Genomic DNA, 22,919 nt, shown 5'->3' with positions numbered 1-22,919 from the left:
AGGAGTGGCGGGGCGGGGCAGGTGGGAGAGACGGTGGAGGCGGCAGCGGCGACGATGACGGACAGGAGGAGGAAGAGGAGGAGGAGGAGGAGGAGGAGGACGACGACGATTCTGCCACTCGTGTCATTGAATTCCTGATAAAGCCCGCGCGCTAATACGATACGCGTTTGTTCGACGCGAAATGCCGCGGAACACAATTTTCCCGCTCGCGTGCTTTATCTCTCTCGTACGTGACATGGAAAATGAAATTTCGCTCAAATTCGGCCGAAATCTCCCAATTCTCTCCGCCCGTCGCCTGCTCGGCTGCTCTTTGTCTCTCTTACACCGTGGAGAATGAAATTTCGGTAAAATCCCCAACACTGTGACGTCCCTCACGAGAGAGAGAGAGAGAGAGAGAGAGCGAGAGAGAGAGCGAGAGAGAGAGAGAGAGAGAGAGAGAGAGAGAGAGAGAGAGAGAGAGAGAGACACCGGCCGCCAGCATTAGCGAGCATTATCGAAGCCGGAAATTAATTAGTGCACTAATGGTGCCGGTTAAACGGTCCAAGTGAATTTACTAATCGACGGTTTATCCGCGCGGTGTTCTCTTTCCTTCAGAATTCCCTCGTTTCGACAGCCCGATACATATCGCTTAGCGTGGAAATCACGGCGAATGACTCAACAGCAGCGAGTTACGCGCGTATTACACCGGTAAGGATAATTGACTGGCTTTTCAAGCATCACAGGCTCGACGTGTACATTTTTATTCAGTACTTCAGCATCTCTCTTGTTCTCCCCCCTCTTTCTCCTTCCTTTCTCTCTATCTCTCGTGTGTGTGCACTCGTAAATTGCGGTTTTACATCGGCGGCTCCATCTGCCTCGCTCTACCGTGCTTAATTAAAGATGTTATTAAGACGCGGGTTGCAATACTCTCGTCGGGGGGAAACGTAGCGCATTACAAAACCGTATCACTCCTTTAATAAGGCTAACTCGAGTGCGTCCGCGTCGCATTTATAAGCGTGTACTACTACTCTCCCCTGATGCACCGTCGTGAGAGTAGACGCGTAGGGAGTAGACACGACGACCCGGTAAGGCGCGCGCGGTATCGTTCATCTGGAAAAGAGAAAGAGTACGCGCGCAAACTCGTAAACGCGTAAAAGACGTGTTTTCCCACACACGATAGACTCGTAGGCAGGATGTAACCGTGATGTACGTGTCGTTACGCGATTGTGTGTGCGGTAATAATCATTAAAAATTATATCAGACGCTTTGTAATATTTCCTCGTGTCCCCACCCCCCTCTCCCTCCGTGCACTGTGCCGTTATCGATCCACGAGAGTTTACGGACGCGTCGAATCCCCTCCTCGTGCGATTCGCCCGACCGCGCGCGAGATTCGCAAACACGAAAATGCAGAAACATTCTTCACACTCGACACTGCTTGACGTGCGACGTATTTCTCTACTTGTCGATAAAACAGCTTCTATCTTTCTTTCTCTCTCTCTCTCTCTCTCTTTTTCTTTTATTAACTGTTATGTTGTTATGATTCGAATTTTTCGACGACGACGACGACGACGACGACGGCGAGGTCAAGCCGGTACGACTTTAGCGGGGAAAAATCACGCGGTAAATATAAATTTGCTCGGTAATCGTCGAGGTAAACAAAAGAGAGAGAGAGAGGGGGGGGGGAGAGATTATTCGGGAGTCCCCGGAGCAGCAGCAGTGACCTTGAAGGTACATCCTTTTGACCTGTTAGGACGCCTCACTTTGAGGCGTCTAACTTTGTGCTCGTGATTTAATACATCTGGGCTGCAGAACCAGTCCGTCCCCCGAGAGAGAACTCTCCTGAAAAGTTTTCGGTACGTCCACGGGGAAGAGAGGCTCTTTATCTCGAGCGCGCGCAATTGTGAGTGTATCGTGAGTGCCGCGACGCGACGCTACCGGGCAAAATGCTAATCGAGCAAACACGTGTGACGCCAAATGACGCGGCTGATTTATTCGTCGACGGTGCTGTTTAGATCAGCCGAGACGCGTACGGGACTGTATATATCCGACAGCACCTTCTGCGCTTCGCAGAGAAAAAGAGGGCGAGAGAGAGAGAGAGGGAGAGGAAAAAAACGTTCCTTCTCGGTCTCGTCCCGCGCGCTATTTATTCACGCGCTCGATTTTCGCCCGTAAAAAGGGATCGTGAGCGCGCGGCTCGCTTGCAACATTACGCGACGAGGTCGACTGGTCACGCCAAATATATCCCGCGCATAATTGGTCGTTCTCGTGCGATTCGGAGGCCGGTAGATATCTGACACAGATTTGCCGGCTTGCGCCGGCGCATCCGGCGTGTCCATTGTTTTTTCGAAAGCTCACCGGCTCGTAGTCTCTCGGCTGGAGAATCGTGACCGGAATTTCCAACTTTTGCCGCATGCAGCTACACGCGTACACACATACACTCTCGAGAGACGAGAATCTCGCTGTATTTTGACAAGTAATGAGTTTCTAACGTCATTATGCTCGTCGCGTTTTATCCTCAGTTTCGTCGTCATCAGCTGTGCAAACAGTTCTCTTTTCGAGCGTCTCCCTCGAACGAGTGCGTCTTCTCTCTCTCTCTCTCTCTCTCTCCTCCTCGCGTTTTTACGTCAATCCTCCTCAAGGTCGAAATTGCACGGCAGAAGAAGAGAAAGACACGTGGTATCCGCGACACATACTCCATGAAAATCAGCATGCGGAGAGAATTTGTTGCAGCGATTATTATCCGTGGGACAATCTCTCGGCGCTTTGGTCGTAAGATACCACCGCGACGAGAGAGCAGCGCGCGGACGCCTTTAATTAGTTTAATTAATGAAGTTACTACGTTAATCGGACTGATCTGATTATGGAAATTATACAGCTTAGCGGGGAATATTTCATGCGCATTCCGGAGGAATAATCACCAGCGTAGCGCGATACGCGCGACAGTTCGTTCGGAGCGCGCGCGCACTAAGAGAGCCGTCTGAAAAATTTAAATGTCCCTCCCGGCGCTCTTCTCCTCTCCAGCAAATGACTGTCGTGTAAACGCACGCAACGTGCGTTTCCTCGTTTGTGTCAGCAGGAAAGAAGAGAGCCGACGATCGTGGGCTTGGGAAAGCAATGTAATACGCGGTCGAAAAGAGATTTATGCTTCTGAGAAATGCCTGCGTTCCATCTCGACGTTGTCCTCCCCTTACATCTGCTACGAACATGTTAAAGCGACGCTTTTGTACGGCGTGCCCGCGCCCGAGCTTACTAAACGGCGACAAGTTTTCCTATATATATGTATATATATATATATATATGGGGCAAACGCCCAGCAACCGGCACTCGGCGCACTCGCCGTCCAATTTTCGGCATTCTTGCGCGGATTCGATCGAATAGAATTATCGTGCGGTCGAAAGCGGCCGGTTTGTGATTTCCTGTAGAAATTACTCAGATTTATGAAACGACGCATTTCCTTTTTTCATTTCCTCTTTCAATTTTATTCGCATAACCGCGCATTCTATTTTAATCTCGTTTCCAGCGAGCGTCGAATGAAAATAAAAGGAATAATGAATTGACGTTTCTGCCTTCGCGTATTTCTCTTGAAAACGCGAAATTTCGTCGCTTTGACCGCTCTGCGAAAAAAAAAAAAAAGAGATCGTCGGTGTTTCAAAGTGCATGGAGATTGAGACAAAATTAACAAAGTATAATTGATGAATAATGAATAAATCCCCCGAGTCCCGATAATTAATAAATCCGGACAAACAATTGATGTAACGTGCAAATTTGCACTTTGATGCAAATATACGCCAGTTACGCGACGCAGCGCGGTTTACATTATTCGAGAAAAATGTTTTCTCGAATGCTTTAAATAATATTGCGCGATAAAATCGCGCGAGAAAGTGCCGAAAACTGGCAGAGTGCCTGACTGGCTGACTGAGTCCTTTGCCGATCTTTGTAGCGTTTCCGAGACTAGATATTTACCGATAACAAGTCTCTCTTTCTCCTTCTCTGTCTAACGACGACAATTGGCCATTATGAATCCCACACACACACACACACAGAGAGAGAGAGAGAGAGAGAGAGAGACGCTCCATTTTCTCCTCGTCACCTTGAAATATTTCGGCTACTTTGCGACGTTCCAATCGCCTGCGATACCGGCTTGTTCGCGCTTCTGGAACGCTTAACGTGGCTTCGCAAGCGTGAGATTGCCATTCGGGGTCGCGCGATTCTTCGTTACGCAGTCCTGCTCGGCGCCGATTGCGTCCTACGTTAGAGCCACTTTGCGCTGTTCTCTTTTTGTCGTCGTTGAGCAACGTCGTTGAACGATTGACTGTCGATCGGCCTTATCGGATATGGGCAAGGCTCCCGCCGTAAGGCGGGCTCAAAGTTCAATTTCGAGTTTCCGACGAAACGATTAGTCCGGCCGCTTGCGTGACTAATTGGCGCAGATTAGCATCGGCATGATCGCGAGATCATTAACGGGTAACGCGCAACACGCGGCGAAGACACGGAGAGTGAAAGTGCCAATGTTTTTCTCCTGCTCATCGTCGTGCTGGTCGTTGTCGTCATCCCCATCGTCGTCGGTCTCGTCGCGCTCTCGTTTCGTCTCGTGGAAGAGAGAGAGAGAGAGAGAGAGGGGACGTCGCGCGTCCCTCGCCCTCGGCAGTCGACGAAAATAGTTCATTTCCCCGTGGACCACTGCGAAGAGGACTTTGGACTTTTAATCCCACTTCTCGCTGTGGCACGCAACGTGATATTAGCATCGTGCGTTGTGCTCGACTCAAATCCGTTACTTGTGGGGGCTGCGTGTGTGTATGTGTATGTGTATGTTGGAGCTTCGAACGCCGCGTCATTGCGCGTTTTTGCATTCCCCGATCTTTTCTATCACAACGTACAGACTCGTTCCCCTCCCCCCTCCCCCCCCCGTTAAAACTCCTCTTGTAATCCGCATCCGATAATAACAGACACGCAATAGTGACTCCGTTATCCTCTCCGCGAATCTCCATCGAATCGCCACTTTTGCAAAGTTACTACGCGTCATCGTAAGGACGACGAGTCCACTCGATTAGAAGTCAGTTTGCGCGCGAGAGACTTGATTTGATAATCCCGAGCTCTTCTCGCCCGGTATCGTCAGATCGATAATTGATACACTGATATCTGCCGTTCGTAAATTAACCTCCCGTCAATGATGGAAGATTCCTCGCGCCGCCGCCGCCGGTGGTCAAAGGCCGCGGACTCGGCTGCTTCATATTCGCCCTTACAGTAGCCGGCCGGCCGGCCGGCCGGCGAGAGATCGATTCAACGAGAAATTGGCAATTCTTAGCGAGCATCGACGTGCCGAGGCGGTGCATGTTGTGCATCCTGACGTGTGTGCGAAGTCGTCGCCTTGTAGATGGTCAGTGGCGCTCAGCAAGCTTGGTAAAAAAGAGACTCGCGAGCTAAATACGCCGCGCGCGCGTGTGCGGATCGACGCGGAATACCCTGACGACAACGGGCGAGAGAGAGAGAGAGAGAGAGAGAGAGAGAGAGAGAGAAAGAGAGAAGTCTCTCTCTCTCTCTCTTCCGCAAAAGTTGCACGGCGAAGCACCCGATCCCCACTTCGTGTCCAGTGATCTGTATCTAACAGACCAAACCGCGTAGAGACGTTGAATTCTACGGAGTGCCTAGGAAGCCCGTAAATTATCCACTTATGCGCTTCTATAGTTAGCCGGTAGACCACACGGAGCAGAGTCTAAATCCAAGGCTTCCCCGACTACTTTGGAAGCTCTCCTAGAGGCTCTTTGTGGCTGCAAGGAGCAGCGCAGCGTACGCTTCTATCACGCGAGAGAGGTATTACGCCCACGCCCCGATAGATTAAGCACGTGCGTGGCGGTCGAAATGTCGAGTGGTCTCTCTCTCTCTCTCTCTCTCTCTCTCTCTCTCTCTCTCTCTCTCTCTCTCCTCAAAAGGTCGATAAACGGAAGTGGGCGCGCGACGCGAGAATCGATGCATGAAGGACTAAAAATGCGACTCGCGAAACCGCGGCGGCGGCGGCGGCGGCGGCAGAGCGCCATAAATGTTACATTCTCAGTGACATGTAGAAAATTTCTCACCAAGTGTCTGTGCGCGCACGAAGAAGACGACGACGACGACGACGACGACGACGCGTCAACGCTACAGTTATCACGGCGCGTAATATTCGCGGGTGGAACGGGAAATAACGGCTGACAACCGATAGAACGGAGGCGCTTTATACGATTTCCCGACTTCACCGTGCACGCGCGCGCGAGACTACAATGTTTCGAATAGTCCTCGAGCGACTACGTCGTGAGACGGACGGCGATTTAAATATGGAAATGGGCCACGATTCTCTCGCCCCGCTACGACCTCGCAGTTTTCTGACGAAATCACGGAAGACGGCTGTGTAGAACGCGGCTGTGTAGTCCGACTTCCAGGCAGCGTCGGGATTCTGAGACATTGCGGAAAATCGGGAGCGTTTCCCATCCCGTACTGTATGTTACTAATATTTATTTACATTTTACTTATTTTCCCTTATACCCCTGCGTACAGGGAGAAGAGAGGGGGGAGGCTGGATGCAATTCTCTTCCTCTCACCCTTTTCGTCCATCTTTCTCTTTCTCTCGTATCCATTATGAAGTACCCTCGCTCGACACTCTCTGATTAAATTTCCCATGCTTGGCGCAGAATCACGCTCGAGCACGGTGAACTTAACCGCGTTACTTTCATAGTAGTAGTACATGCTCGTAGAATTCACGTATTACATGGCGCGTGTACATGAAGGCGGTTAGCAGCCCCGGTACGTTGTAAATGTACGCGCGAGCTAAATGGACTGCCGGCGAAGAGAGGCAGTTTGCCGTTAGCGGCCGAAATATTGCTCTCGGGGCCACTGTGTTATCGATTACTGATTGAAAGTATTTTGGCTTGGCCTAGAGCGTAGGACGGGCAAATATACGTTCGTCGTTTGCGGCGCGAATCTGGGACGCTCGGACGTTTCTAACCGAGTACGGTAGGCGTTCCGACAACTGGTTGATAAACACTTATAAGGACACGGTGTGTCTCTCTTTATATATATATATATATCGCTCTCTCTCTCTCTCTCTCTCCCTCTCTCTCTCTCTCTCTCTCTCTCTCTCTCTCTCTCGGGCCGCTCGTGATGCAATAAACACCTAACGTGCGAAATCCCTGCCGCGACTATACTATAGTGTTCGACGATAATGGACACGCGTGGCGGCGATGTTCCCTCGCGGCAAGCGAGGAGGATTTTTACCTTTATGAAAATTCCATTCTACCGTCTAGACGTTAAAAATCCTACAGTAAGCCGAGTGAAGATCCGCTCGGAATGGAAGCTGTCGTGAAATTTCACGGTTAGTAGAATTTCGTTATTTGTTGTTTGCAGCGCCAAAGAGCGCGCGACAAAGGCTCCATTTTTCGTCACCGCTCGCGGCGATTATTTGTGCCACGATGGATTTCTCTCTCTCTCTCTCTCTCTCTCTCTCTCTCTCTCTCTCTCTCTCTCTCTCTCTCTCTCTCTCTCTCTCTCTCTCTCTCGGTTTTAAACAAAAGTCTCGACGAAGAACGTCGCTAACCGTGCGCGTCTGTTACATCGCACAAGCTGTATAGTTTACGACACGTCAAAAGCTCGCGGGAGCTATTGACGCGATCGACGGAAATGGCAGTGCTGTGCGAGGAGCCGCGCGAGACAAGTATGATAAATCACCAGATTCTCCGCCGGCTATTGCCGTCGTATTGCGACCTAGGCGATGGTTTATTGTCATAACGCGCGAGTGTATTGTACGAGAAGCGAGAGAGAGAGAGAGAGAGAGAGAGAGAGCGAGCGAGAGAGAGAGAGAGAGAGAGAGAGAGAGAGAGAGAGAGAGAGAGACTCGCGTGCCGCGGTCGTGCAATGTGCGCGGAAGCGATGCGTCGGAAGATTCTATCCGCGCGACAGATATACGCGCGCACGGTGCGAAAGTTGCTGAATAGGAGAGCGCGCGGACATTCTTGCAGTTTCATTGACACGCTGTAAAATCAATACTTGGCCGTGTTTGTGTGTGAAGTGCGATCGTCACGTCTTGCCAACAACGGCGTCGACGCGACAACTCCGGCGAAAAGAGCCGATATAAAATTAACCGAGCCGGCTGGGCGCCCACGCGAGTTACTCCATGTCAAAGCGACTCGTTATTTTATCGAGCAACGGAAAAAGCGCAACGCGAGCGTTTCACGGCTGAAACAATGTTCCATTGATTGTTACATTTTGCATCTCTTTGTTCTTCTTTCTGGGGAGAGACGGCGGGCGGGGGCTTTAAAATACCTTTGCTGTCACCGTCTGGTGACTGATTTCGGCGCGATTAATTATATTTCGCTCTGTTTCGTTTCTTATTTTTTTCGTTTTTCGTCGTGGGAGGAGGGGAAGAGGAAAGGTCCGCAGATTTGCTTTGCCCCGGTAGTTTGTAGCGACGACCAACAATTCGTTTGCTCTTATTCGTTGGGGACAAAAATGCTCGTGGTCGCACCAGAAATGACGCGGTTGCTTTTGGATTTGAGAGTCGCGCAGGGTCGAAAGCAGCGAGGGAGAAAAAGGTCGTGAGAAGGGTGGAGTGTCCTCTCAGTAGCGACGTATAATTACGCGAGTGCTTTAATACCCTTGGTCACGCGAGTGTCAAGGATCGTCGATCTCTCTCTCTCTCTCTCTCTCTCTGTGTGTGTTCTTTTTTCTTGCTGTGGGAGCAACGCGGTCAACGATCTCCGAATCTCTCGCTTCGTGCGCGTTAGAGCCTGAAACGTAGATTTATTTAAAGGTCTTCACGCGCTCGCAGGTTAGGCCAATCGAGATTACCTCGCGTTTCCACGGATTGTGCGGATTCACGCATTTATGTGTGCCGTTAGGTGCGCGTGACGCCTTGAAAATCGTCTCGAAAGTGAAGACAGTCCGTTATTTTACGGCAGCGTCGTTGGTGTGGCGTCAGGTAGCTTTTACTCGGCTACTTAAATAACTAACTGTATCCGAATGACACAAGCTGACTTTTCAAATGGCTACATTTCAAATGGCGGTCGAATGAACCGTTTAGCCAGGTAGCTGAAATTTCCGGCAGATCTGCCTGCCGCCGGTCGGTTCGGGTTCGGGTTCACATAGACGGTCGAAAGGCGATACTCGGTTGCTCAAACGCACCGACAGTTCAGGTAGCTGTTAACTCGTCTATGCAAATAGAAACAGCGCCATGTAATGATTTATGTAATGGTTTTGCATTTGACCGTGCATATTGACAGATCGCCGTCTACAAATGGAAACACCACTCTGTGATTGAACGACGATTCATCACCCGAAGCTCATTTGATAATTACATGTTTGCGCGGCTTTCTCCGGCGGAGTTCCAATCTGAGATCATGTCTACGTTATATCTCTTGGGATTGAAAAATACGCGTGGGAAAGATCCGTCATTCTCGGGCGAATTCAATCTCGATCGAGCCGACGTAGCGATTGTCGCGGCTCGATTGTCATTTGCGCGCGCGTCTGTAACGCGTCAAAGTCCGAATTGCTGAGACGATGCATCTTTTCGACCCTTATTTCTGCTGCACTCCACCGACGCCGCCACGGTTGGTCTTGCACACCACTTCGAATACGATCGTCTAGCCGGCAATTATGCGCCCGAGAGCTTTCCCGGCGCGACGTCGCTCTTCACGGCTGGAGAGAGCAAGCGAACGAACGAGCGAGAGAGAGAGAGAGAAAGAGAGAGAGAGAGAGAGAGAGAGAGAGAGAGAGAGAGAGAGAGAGAGAGAGAGAGAGAGAGAGACAGACAGAGAAGGCAAAGCGTTTTCATCCCGATCTCACGCGGCAGCGGAAGGCGTATTTTTCGTGGCGAGAGAGCGACGGAGTGCCGTCGACGTCGCGACGCAGGACAAAGTGCGAGCGTGCGTACGAGTAAGACGAGAGAGAGAGGGTGGGGGAGGGAGGGAGAAAGAGCGATAGAGAGACAGAGCAAGGGACAAGGAAGGAGAGAGAGAGAGAGAGAGAGAGAGAGAGAGAGAGAGAGAGAGAGAGAGAGAGAGAGAGAGAGAGAGAGAGAGAGAGAGAGAGAGAGAGAGAGAGAGAGAGAGAGAGAGAAAGAGAGAGAGAAAGAGACACGCGAGGTGAGAGAGATTCGTGGGGACAAAGGGACGTCGTCGTGACGGCGCAGACTCGGCGGACGGGCGTCTCGACGCCTTCTCGCTCCCCTTTATATCGCGATGCTGCCAGTACTTCCCTAACGATTCACGTTGTACTTTCCTCATTCACGCGCGCCGCGGAAAAACGCCGCCGCGACGCGACGCGACTCTCCCCTTCCCTTCCCTCCCCTCCCCTCTGCAGCCGGCCGTTTCCTCCTCCTCCTCGTCCTCCTGCGATTCTTCGCGATATCGCCTCTCCTCTCTTGTGCGCGGAGAAGACGACCGGTGACCGTAATTCTTGTATCTTGATCCTGCTCTCTTGACCGCCGCGACCGCGCGTGCGTGTGTGTACGCCATACGCACGAGTACGTCGCCACGGCCACGCGCGTCGTATGCGCCCATCGTATGCGCTCTACCCGCCTGATACGCACAAGTGCGTATACGGCTGCAACGGCTGTGCGTCACGTAGTCCCTTCCACTCCGCGATCGAAAGTTGTCCCCCGGTGCGATCGGAGTGCCAGCAGAGGTAGATATATCCTGAAATTACGATCTCGATCATAAATTTCTAGCTGGAAAGTAGCGATATATATTTAGTCATATATATATATATATATATATATATATTTGTATCGATTCAAAGGGGTTTCTCACGATATAGTGTTTCGTTCGCTGTTATTACTCTCTTCCCTTTCCGCCATCGCGCGATTGCTCTCCTCTTCTTTTTCCACCGGCGAAATGTGCGCGCTGAGCAAACGACGCGCGCGCGCGCGTCACAGAGATCCGCGAAAAAAATAAATACCGTTCGGCCTGGCTGCACCGTCGTCGCCCACGCAGCGGCGCACAAAAGTGCACCGTGCAGTTGGAGATGCAGATTTGCTTGCACGATAGTGTCCGAGCCTTGTGAATGGTGGTGCGACCTTGCGGTTGGAACGTAAAGCACCGAAGCGACGAGACGCCGTGCGACTGACGGCTAAATCGACGAGCGAGAGCGACCGTTACGTGCGGTATGCCGCGTTTTTATTGCAATTATGCGGCGCGCACGTAATATAGTGTGACCCTATTTCGCAAATGACAATTTTGCATTTTTCTAAAAGTTTTTCTTCTTTTTCTTTTTTTCTTATTGCCTATTGCTCCGCTCCCGTCTCTCCCCGGGGCGTTTGCACGATTAATCAAAGCTCGCTCTCACCTCTTCGCTCTGCGATTCTCAGTTTCTCGTGTCGCGTGAGTCTCGCAATTTTCCCCTGAGATCTGACTCGCTGGCCGCGAGTGAAATGTGACCTTGGGAATTAATCTCAGATACGCCGCTGCTGTATAGCGACTACACCATCGCTACATTGGGAAAAATATATTGTTGCGTGAACTAAAATTTTGTCGTGACAACAAAATAATTTGATTAAAATATGCCCGACAAAACTGTTTAATTCCTGTAAACAAATATCTTGTTTGATTACGGTTTGTTCGTATAACGTATAATACTTTTGTTACCAAGCAACCAAAGAGCTTCAACTATATGCATTTTGTTAAAAATACTATAACTTTTTCTTGATATATAAAATCTAAATTTTAGTGCGCAGGAAGACAAAATAGTATCCATTGGGCATTGTTTTACTTTTGTTTTAGTTTGTGTAAAATAATATTTCGTTGTCGTGTAATTTTTATGGATAAAATAACTAAAATGCTTAATTTTTATATAATGAAGTCTAAGGACAAGATCATTTGGTCCAGAGGACAAAGCAGAAAAATATATTCAGTTGAGACAACTAAATATTTTGTTACATAAAACAGGATATTTCGTTGCTACTAAAAAATGCCTCAACTAAACAGTTTTGTTGGAGATAATAAATTTTTGTTCCTAGTGTACGGACTTCTATTGCCTGCGCCATCGCGCAGGCGATAGAAATATGACGGGAAATGCGAACGGTTTCCGCGGACCTTCGTGAAAATATGTCGACGCGAACGCGACGATGTATATCGTGGCGAGGCGGGTTCCTCGCTATCTTTCGCCGTTTATGTATCTTCGGCCGCTCCGCCGTTGTGTGTGGATAAATGGCCGATTATCGCGGGCTTTTCGAGCGCGAATCTCACGCGGGAGATTCGTCACGAGTCACGAGCGGCGCACCTGCGGTTATGATCGCGCTCGCGCGATAACATCGCGCTATCGAATATCGCCGCGGATCTTTGCATAAACATGCATTCATGGGGGCTTTCGAGTTTGTGCAAGTAGGCGTCTCGCGAGAGGAGATAGTCGCACTTTCTACACGGTTTCCACGAGAAACCGTGCGCGCGCGCGCGCGCGCGTACGCTCCGTTCGATTAAGATAGGCCGGCTCGTTAATTATACACGTTCTTTTTCTTCTTTTTTCTTCTTCTCCCGCTCTTTTTCCCCGCGCGCGCGCGGGGCTCGCTCCTGCCGCCGCGCGTAATTCTCGCGTCTTACGGTGGATTGCATTAGATGGTTTAACGACACATTTCTACCTACGTTCTTATACGCGCACGTGGGGAGACTTTGCGTCAGGAGGGAATGGCTTGATCAAGGCGAGTGTCCAGCGTGGGTCGAGCGTGAACCGCAAATGGCCACACGCGAGACCTTTCCGTCGTTGCATCGCCAAAAAATTGTCCGTTTAATTCCCACCGGTCGGAACACCGGAAATACGTTCACTCATTGATCCTTAATTCTCTGACGAAGAGAGGCAGTCTGCCAAAGTGACGAATCGAACGAATGAATACCAAGTATACTCGCCGCCGCATCTCGCTCCACCACGGACGCTGTCAATTTCTTTGAAGCCAGCGCGAACGGAAGCGAGAGGAGGAGGAAGTTCTCTCTCGTTGCCGCGTCGAGACGGAGAAATAAAATCGACGGTAACTCAGCGCGACCCGGCGCTCGTTCTAACGAAATCTCGCCTCGACGAATCTCCCCCCGAGGGCTCCTGCGAGCGGAATTCGCACCGAGTAAAACTTGAAGCAGCGCCAGTTCTCGCGGCGTCGCGTCGTACCTCTCGAAGTCGCGTTGATCGAATAATTGGGTTGTCGCGAAAAAGGGCGCCAGTGTCAATAACCGGCTTCTCCTCTTCAGCTTCTCCTTCTCTCCCGAAGGCTGGCGCGTGCCTTCGCATCCTACTGCGTGCGCGCGCGATCTTATTGACCGATATACTCCCGCGACTCGCTCTCGAATCGAGTCGCTCGCTCGAAGGATTCCTCGGATAAGCCAGCCGACGACAGAGAGGATATAATAGAACGCGCGGTCGTCGTATTCGCTATATATAAAAATATATTAGGTAACCGAGAAAGTTTGCGCCGTTTCCAGGCTTTGTCATTGTCAAACTGCACATGCGCGTGCCATCACAGTTAAAAGTGTACGCCTATGTGTATGCTGAAAGAAAAACTTATTTGACAGAGAATTTACCGGTGTATAATACTTACGGAAATTTATCATTCACCTCTGTTGACGTGAAAACGGCACGAACTTTCGTGACTTAATATATAAATACGTGTATATACATACATACATATATATATATATATGCGCGCGCGCGTATGTTACCAATAGCGAGGACACGCGAAAGTGCACGAGCGTTCCGCATTCAATCAATGCACGCTTCCGGTTATCGTGTTTCGGTTGCTATTGATTTTTTGCTGTGTTTGTTTCATCGACCCCACGCACCCTACGATTCCACCCTTCTGAATCATTCACCATTACTCCCGCCGATGGTGGCGGCGAGGCAATAGCGGCAACGGCACAGCCCTCTTTAATAGCGACGCCGGCGGTCTCGCGTGGCGGCTATTCCTCGTCACGTTTTGTTAATTTCGATCCAAATGACTCACGCGCCGACGAGGACGAGGACGAGGACGAGGACGGGCGCGCGCGCGCGCTGCTGTGCGTCGTTTATTACTCGCTCGACGATTAGACGGAACGTGTAACGTGTAACGTTTATTTCGCGTACGCGATACAGTCGCGAGTCGCGAGTCCACCTAAATCTTAAACCGGCTCGGGAGGGTAAATCGCGAGGATAAATCAGACCGAGATGTATATCGCCGGCGTGTGAATAACGGATGCGGGATATTCAACGACGACGACGTGTCGCGTCGTCTCTCGCTCCGCGGCGAAAAATAGAGCGCGTGCAGCGCGGAAATTTATCGTCGCCGCTATCATCGACGACTTTCTTCCTCTTCTTCTTTTCTCTCTCTCTCTCTCTCTCTCTCTCTCTCTCTCTCTCTCTTTTCCTTGCAGTCTCTTTTCGTTATTCTTTTACAATCCAAACGCGTCTTATTTTTGCTCGCGTTCGTGCAGGCCGAGCGAAGCGATGCCTTAATTATAATCGTACAATTACTGTGCCTGATCCTGATAAGCGGTATCTCAGGACAATAATAATCGCTATGTATTCACTCTCTCTTCCTCTTCCTTTTCCCGTTTCTTCCGAGAGCGCCGTCTGCTTTCGCGTGCGATTTTCATGGGAAGTTAAAGGACCCCGAGTACGAATGCCATGTTGGGCGGCCAATGGAGGGGAGGAACGGCGCACTTTTGCAATATCGATCGGTTTGGACTTTATGGCTCCGGCGAGGATATGCACTCCTCCCATCGTGTGTGGTCGCCATACGCCGTGAAATCGTCACTGCGCGGCACGCAGAAGTGCGCGTTCGCGAAGATCCGTCGTTGATTAGTAGTACCGTCCGTGTTAGCCGTCGTAGACATCGCAACAGTCCGCGAACAGACGGAGAGACGTGCCTGTTGTTTCGCTTTGGGGGAGAGTCCCCCCGCTTCCGGAATCTTCGCTCGATAACGGCCGCAGAGTTGCGTCCCATCTGCGATGGGAGGAGTAGGAAATCTCGGTGGGCGTAATTGACTGAAAATGTCGCGCTTATCGCGCTATCGAGCGCGATAGAAGGTATCGAGCAGTCCGAGCCGCGGCTCGGATACATAATTTGCTGTGATTGTGTCGAAAATGAGATACGCGCCGAGAGCAGCGATGTCACGTTGACGCTGACTGTTTTCGCAAGAACTCTCTCCGCAACAACAACAATACCAGGATTAAAATACGCGATAAGATGTCGCTGTGTTTATACGTAAATATGTGATCTGCCGATTCCAAGCCGAGATAAGCCATATAAATGATTCGCGCGCGTGCGCGATTCGATCGCCGCCGCGCCGTGCCGTTTCGTTCTTTTCTTTCTTTCTTGCACGCGCTCTGTGTATCGTAACGATACACAGAGAGAGAGATAAGATAATGGCTCGCAGTTTTGCCACTTGCGAACTTGCTATTGTTCGTGAGCTTCGTCGCGAGTGAACGTCTCGCCGTGGGTAACACGCGCGCGCGCGCGCCTAACAGACACGTTCCGCGCTTCTTGTCTGCTTCGTTGTTCAGCGCACAATGTGCTTTCTAAGTATGTGTTCTGGAAGAGCTCGTTACAGGTATAGGCTTTTACATTTTTAACGGACGAGCGTTCGAGCGCACTTAGGCACGCGCGATTGAATGTAAAAGTGAAATCGGAGCGATCGCGAGCTGATACACCTCGTGCGTCTCGTTATTCGCGAGTGACGCGATATCGATTAGTGTGGAGACAAACTTGAACGCGACAACGATACAACGGGGGACTCGGCTATCTGCGGGTGTCTCGTTGCAAAAACGTTCAACTCGAGCTGAAATTCGCACGTTCCCAGCGAGACACGTCAATGACGCACGTCTCCCTCGCCGGGGACACAGAGAGAGAGAGGGAGACTGAGGGAGGGGGGGGAGACTTATCGCACGTCATAAATTCGTGCAAATTGCTTCACGGCAGGAAGTTAGTTTACGCGGACAGTTTAATAATTAGTGGCTTGCGTGGCGCGTCTGCCTTCGCTGCCCCGCTATCTTCGTGCGCTCGCGAGAGCGACTATTTGCCGTCTTAATTGCCGGGAATTAACCGCGGCTCGTAACTGTGTCAACTTAATTGCTCGATACGCACTACGATAAAATCACGCGTGCGATCGTAACCGGCGCGTCGTGCGACGTTTTGTCGCTTATACGAGCGGTGTGTAATCCGCTAATAATCCGCGATTTTCCGTCGATATATCACGCCCAAGCACGCCCGCGAATCCGACGGATTCGGAAAGAATCATCCCGCGCGGATCGAACCCTCACCCCGCGGGCGCGAGTCGCTGCCACGTAGACGCGGCGGAGCGGACTTTCCTCGTCGTTCTCTCTCGCCGAGAGTCGGAGAATCGCGCGGCCGCCCGGCGGGAATTCGTCGTTAAAATATAACGCTCGGCGGAAGTGGGACGCGCACGGTGCATAATGCGCATCCGCTCAACTATTCGCTGAGCGAATAACCGGAGATTCCCGCGACGACGACGACGACGACGATGGATGGATAGCGAACGGCGTGAACGCGCCTTAAAGGCGCGACTGTAAGTGATCGCATCGGTGAATGGTACGCTCAGACTAGGTCAGTCCACACAACTATCGTACTGTTGCAGACAAGGTCGTTTCCCCCACACTCGTGATCGTTTCACGAGTGCACGGCAATGCACCGTAATATGCATCATTGTACAGTTTAATGTAGCGGCAAACGCAGATGGAAACGGCGCGAGCGCGCGCGGCGGCGCTTTCGAAAAATCGCCGACGCTCTATAAGCGCGGTCGGACGCGCGCGCCACCGGCGGCAACGACCGAGCCGTGGAAACGGTCGATACTGGGTATACTGGAATTACTGGAAATACCGGATCGTTTCACACTCGAGTGTCGAACGAGCGAATATCGCGCGAATGGGCCGAATCGAGCACTCTTTACTCTCCTCCCCCCAGCGTGAATCGGTCCGAATGTTTCCGACCGAATCGGCCAAGAGAGAGCTGTTTCATTGATCTCTGGCGCCGATATTCGCACGCTTCTCCCCCCCCCCCCTCCGTCTTTGATCTCACTGATTTTTTCAGCAGCGCACAAGGGCGCAGAAGAGAAGACGCGTGCGTGGTCGAGATATAATAGTCGCGACTAGGGACGGGACGGACGCGAGCGGCGAAAGCGCGGCCCGCTCGGGGGAAACGGAATTTCCGCGCTTCTTCGAGCCGAATTTGCTTCGGCGAGGAGCGAGATTGAGCGGATATCGCGTTAGAAAATCACACGGTACCCGAGTATGGAATTAGAGCTCAACGTCAGAGCTGCCGCAGCCGCGCGAAATTCAGAACCGCGAGCTGTATAATCGCGGCCGATTGACGTTTCACGAAAACGACATCACAGGCGCGGTTGAAGTTTAGCAACGGGAGATATTAAACGTCGTGGGAGTCGCTCTTTTATGCGCGCGCGCGCAGCCTCGTCCGCGTAACCGCCATTGTGCCCCGGTAGGAAGCGCATAATAGAGCAGAAAGTGAGACAATCTTCTTCCTGAAAAAGCGATAGCGATACTCGTAATCCCCAGCCCGGGGAAACAATGGCCCGGGTGAATCGCGCGCGCCGCCCCGCCGCGGATCTTACGGGGGGGGCTGCTCTCCGTCATTCGTTACGTCGCGCGCGCGATACACATCGCTCGCGCGATCACACTTTCTTGAATCTCGCGCGCAAGTGGAACGCTTTTAGCCGGATTTAGCGAGCGCGCTTCTGCGCGCGTAAAATCCGTCTTCGTGGTGAACGCGCGTCGCCCGACCGCGGCGCATCTGAATACGTTCATAGTCCACGAGTCAAGTGGACCGCGCTCGAAAACATCTCATTACACCTGTTTATACCGGACGCGCCGCGTTTCCCCGGCGGCGTCGCCGTTTTATCTCGCGCGAAACGATCCCAACGTGTCGCGGTCTCCTCCGGCCGTCATTGTCCGGCGCTCGCTCGCTCGATCTCGCCTTTTCGCGTCGCGCTGGCCTGGTCGGGAATTCCAATATAGTTTCGCACGTTTCTCGAGGGAAGAACGAAAAAGATGATCGAGCGGTAAAGTCGGGCTCTCTCGCGTCTCTCTCTCTCTGAGTATGATTCAGCCGCGGTTATTGTTTAGCTGTCTCCTCGGCGAGTTGCGGCGCTGTAGCGTGGTATATTTCAATAGCGAAAGAGAGAAAACGCCATGCCGGACGGCCGGCCGGCCGGCCGGCTGGAAAGAGCCGAAGCACGCCGTTGTGTTGACTCGGAGCCAGGCCTCGCGGAATATTCTCGCCGGTATAATCGCGGCCGATCGCCGATATAATCTCGCGTATAATTTTGATGATATCCCGACAATCCCGCGCCAAACAAGCAATCAGCAGAGCATCCGCGAAAAAACGAACGCTCTCGTGAGAAACCGTGTTCAAAGAAAGTGGACGATTCAATTCGCCCCGGCCGTCTGCTCGCGCGATCTCTTTGACCGAAGAAGAAGAAGAAGAAGAAGAAGAAGAAGCAGAAGCAGAAAAAAGGTACGGACCGCGCAGCGTCGCCTAATGTGCCCCGGATGTGGTCGATTGAGCCGAGCGATGAAATCAATACGCAAAAAGGGCGGAAGAAACGCGCGCGTTATCGCGCGTAACTTTCACCGAACGCGCGGCGCGCGGGCTCCGCCGACTGAGATAAAACGCGCGCGACTTCGAAGCCGCCGCGCTTTTCAAATTTCCGCGCTCGGAGAGATGTTTCTTTTTTTCGCCGAGAGATGCTTCAGGCGAATGATGCCGCGTTTCTGCGCGCGGAGTCCGTTTCGCGTACAGCACGGCCGACCTCGATTTCCACCTATCCTATATCGGTGCTTGAACTTCCTATACGTCCGCTCGATCGCGCCACAGTGAAAATTGATTGCTCCGCCGTGTCGAGCGGCGATAAATACATCGAGCCGTTCTCTCTCTCTCTCTCTCTCTCTCTCTCGCGGGGCTTGATTAATGGCGTCTTATTTTTCGCGGTTTGCGCACGCACGACGCGAACAATGATCGACCAACAACACGCCTGTCTCAGGCGCGGTCCGCCGCACGTGTGTGTCACATGTCGCTTTTACGATCGCATCGGATGGCCGATTAATTGTTCATTTCCCGGCGGCGCGCGGCGGTCGGCTAGCTCTACTTCCGGGCTAGCTTTTACGTCGTCGTTGGAAAGTGCTCCGAGGAGCGTGAACTTCCGGAAAAAGGATCATTCCGAGTACCGATCGTATATATTCGAGCGTAGTCGAGAGTATCGTCTCTGGCTACGGCGAAAACTTGCTGCTGAATCTCGGCTCTCGTAAACAAGCTCTCGACGAGACGTATAGTAACGCTCGGCGCGCACGTTGAAAGAGACAGGGGCGGGAAGTAGCTTCGAGGTAGTGTTCGCGCTGAATAAATAAGTTACAGCAAGTTACACGCGAGATAGCCACCGATTGCGCTCGCGTCTCGTCGTGACCGCGAAGAGACCGCGAAGACGAGACTTTTTCGTCGGCCGACGCCGATTAAATGCCGCGCGCAGTATCATGTATAGGGCGGCGATCTCTCGCGACGTGCGCAAGATCGACGACGACAGCGCGAGGGGGGGGGGGGGCAGATTATCTCCCTCGGTAGGAGAGTAGTTTTTCCCGGCCGCGCGCGCTCCTAAATACTGATTTCGCGCGGTGGGCTCGTCGGCGGAACGGCCCGCGAATTTACGAGCGTCCAACTCGAGAAACTGCCTCCTTATCTCGACGCATCAATTTATGGCGGTGACTTGTTTGCCCGTAACTTCATGTCCGCCGTTCGATTAATTCCGCGCGACTATTGTCGTGCCAGTTGCATCGACGTTGAGTCCTTCGCTGGCTGGCGATAACGTCGACAACGACGAACGCAACAAGCGGATCTCGCGAGGAGGGTGGGAGGAGGAGGAGGAACTCGCGGAACGGATACAAAATAACGGAAAGTTGAAAGATCAAGCTGAAAGCGCGGCGATCGCGCAAAGACGCTACCAATTTGGCTCAAACAAAAGAGTGAGTGTGAGCGAGTCTTTGTTATTGCCCTCACAGGACGTGCAGGTGGTGAAACGTGCGCTATTTGAAGCACCAAGCCTCGCTCGACCGAGCGATAATAATCTTAATCCTTGAAAGCTATCAAAGCTATCAAAGAAAATCACGTTAATGCTCGTTAGTGTCGTCGGCGGAAATTGCATCCCGGCGTATATTTTTTTTATTTCGGAAATAAAAAGTCAAACAATCATGCGATCGAGTGTTTTATTATTATCGGTGGGATATTTGGTGAAGAATAGAAAAGTTGTTGTTTGCAGCGGGTAATTTAACATTTATTAAGAAGGAAACAAAATTCGCATGGGATGTGATATCTCTCGCTCATGGTGGTAGTCTTTAAGGATTGATATTGGCAGGATCGCAATTTCGTCGTTGTATATTTCCGGGTGTATATTTCTGTCGTCTCTTTGAAAGGACAGAAAAAAGGAGGGAAAATATTACGTCGGAAAATAAGATATGATAGACGTACAGCGTTAGACTCTCGAGCCACGTTATACGCGCTTCTTCAGACTTCTCCTTCACGCTTCTTTGCGATAATGGATGCGCCGCGAGTCGGTGTACATTTAATCCCCCTCGTTACCGTTCCGGCGCGGTGTATATTAGTCTCTCGAGCAGGTTACCCGAGCATAAGTGCAATTCAGACACGGCTATATCCTGTTGATCACGCCGGCGACCGACTAGAACGTGTGCCCTCTCTCTTTCCCTCCATCCGTCTCTCTCTCTCTCTCTCTCTCTCTCTCTCTCTCTCTCTCTCTCTCTCTCTCTCTTTCTCTCTCTCTCTCTCTCTCTCTCTCTCTCTCTCTCTCTCTCGTCAGGTTGAAGACACTCCGGTCTAAAGCGAAAGTCGAACGCGGTCTCTTTCGTTCCTGGCTCCCCCCTCACCTTCGCCCGACCTCTCTTCTCGCCTTCACCTTCGCGCATGTACAGGCTCGTCCGCTATCTTTGTTTCTCCGTTTTCCGGAATATCCTCGATATGTCGTCCCTCCTCCCAGCCCGCCGCTCTTTCTCTCCGTCTCTATCTTGTGCAATGACAGGCCGTCTCTGCCTGGTACGAACTAATCGGGACTCGTTATATAAAGCGAGGGCCGTGCTACGCGTGTCAAGAACTCTGCGCACTTCTCGGTGACAGAAGGGGATAAGTCCGAAATTATCGGTTTGACGTGCGAGGTGTTGGAGAGAGAGAGAGAGAGAGAGAGAGAGAGAGAGAGAGAGAGAGAGAGAGAGAGATAGAGGGGGGGGGGAGATAGAGATACAGCGAGAATTTTCGCTGAAGAAGGCGAAGGTGTACGGAGAAAATTTGTAAGCGACGTAACGACGCGAAAATTGCCACGTCGCTCGGTCGGAGCGAGGAAAAGGGTCGAAAATGGTGATAGAAAACTCTCGAATAGAACTCGGGCTGCGATTTTCCCTCGCCGGTCGTGTGTCCGTAAGGCCGAACCGACCGAAGGCGGTTTCGAACGTGATTTCACGCGTCCCACTCGGAGCGAGTGTCCCGGAACGTGACACAAACCGTTCGCACTTGACAAAACGCTCACCGGTGTTTTTCTCTTTTTTAACGCGGACGTGCGTCCGGGCCGCGGGCTGTTTGCGATACAACGACGAGGAGGAAATAACGAACGACGTTCCCCGTCGTCGTCTCCCGCGTCGAACCGCGTGAGTGTGTATGTGTATACGAGGAAGTCGCGCGGCCGAAAATACACCCGGCCGGAGTTTCGCTAAGTTTTATTGCCGATTTCGTAACTGGGATAACCGTTCACATCATGAGAGACCGCGGCGTCACAAACCGGCGTCATATAAGGCTGTTCCGTTACGTCAGCCTAGGAATAATAATAAAAGTGATCGGAGCGATAAATAAAGGAGATCACCGATCAATCGAAACATTTGTTTCGTCAACTTCACGTACGCATTTATGCACGCGATACTTCGGTAGATACTTTCGACCGAAGGAAACCGATGGACACGCTTTTTTCTACACTCCGTCGCAGCACGTGATAAAACCGCCGATAGAAAACTCCTGGCCTCGGCCACGGCGATGCATTCTTTAACGGACGAAAATTCCGCGCCAGCGGATACGAGGCTCTGTGAGTTAACGTTATCGTTAACGTGTCTCGTTCGATAACATTCTCTCTCTCTCTCTCTCTCTCTCTGGTATTTTAGTCTCCCTCGGTGTAGAGAAATATTTGATTTGGTTTCCGGGTTGGTCTCCCGCGCTCACCTGAATTCAGCTTGTTCCTGAAGATGTGAGCTGAAATATTCACGAGACGTCTTTCGGAAACAAATCCATAATGGACGCGTTACCAATCCGGAAGCCAAATCAAATAGCATGCCCCCCCTCTTTCTTCTCTCTCTCTTTTTAGCGTATCTACGACGGGACAATTATGGGAAAATGAGTAGCACACGCTGCGCGAAACTTCGATATCTATCCGTATCGGGCATGCAAAGTAGACAATTCCGGCTGGGGGATAATTTGCAATTTCCGTTGCGTGTATCGTACGTGTTTTCGTCCGTTACGCAATTAAGTAGGACCGCCGTTTCTCCGGTGGAGCACCTCGCGCGAACAGCGCGAGTATTTTTCCCATGGCGCGAGCAGCTCAAACGAGCCGATTGATAACAATAGCCGAATTGTAATTGGGCAGCACATCGAGAGACGGAATCGTGTATCGAAGCGTAACGTCAGTGTAACAATGAGTGAAAGTCTCCCGCCGCCGCTGCTGGCCATCTCTCGGCGTTTACTCGCGCGCACGCGAGAAAGCAAGCGGAAAACGTCACAGCGATATTTTGCCAAAGCAAAATATCGAATGGCACGGTGTGGAGAAAAGACTTCACCCGAGACTATGTAATTTACTCCAACGACTGGGCGATGATGCCAATTTGCATATTTAATCGAAATCTACGCGGAATCTGGTTGCAGAAATAGATACAAAGAGGAAAGACTCGCGAAG

At 51.5% G+C, this 22,919-nt stretch overlaps 1 protein-coding gene across 5 annotated transcripts in view; it reads left to right on the top strand.

Annotated features, from left to right (window-relative positions):
• Positions 1–22,919, top strand: part of siz (Brefeldin-resistant Arf-GEF family protein schizo) — a 52,746-nt gene that overhangs the window by 3,207 nt on the left and 26,620 nt on the right. Inside the window, exon 1 of one of the 5 annotated variants that reach the window (XM_025303898.1) lies at positions 10,317–10,629. The exons of the other annotated variants lie outside the window; for them this stretch is intronic. Within the exon in view, the coding sequence (XP_025159683.1) occupies positions 10,496–10,629 (134 nt within the window). The 5' untranslated portion in view covers positions 10,317–10,495. Of the gene's footprint in view, positions 1–10,316; positions 10,630–22,919 lie in introns of those variants that run through there. 5 annotated transcript variants of the gene reach the window in all.

This window comes from Harpegnathos saltator, unplaced genomic scaffold (assembly GCF_003227715.2).
Source record: "Harpegnathos saltator strain DR-91 unplaced genomic scaffold, Hsal_v8.6 scaffold58, whole genome shotgun sequence".
NCBI classification, from domain to species: domain Eukaryota; kingdom Metazoa; phylum Arthropoda; class Insecta; order Hymenoptera; family Formicidae; genus Harpegnathos; species Harpegnathos saltator.
The sequence above is the reverse complement of the archived record's forward strand: the minus strand, read 5'-3'. Positions and strand labels throughout refer to the sequence as shown.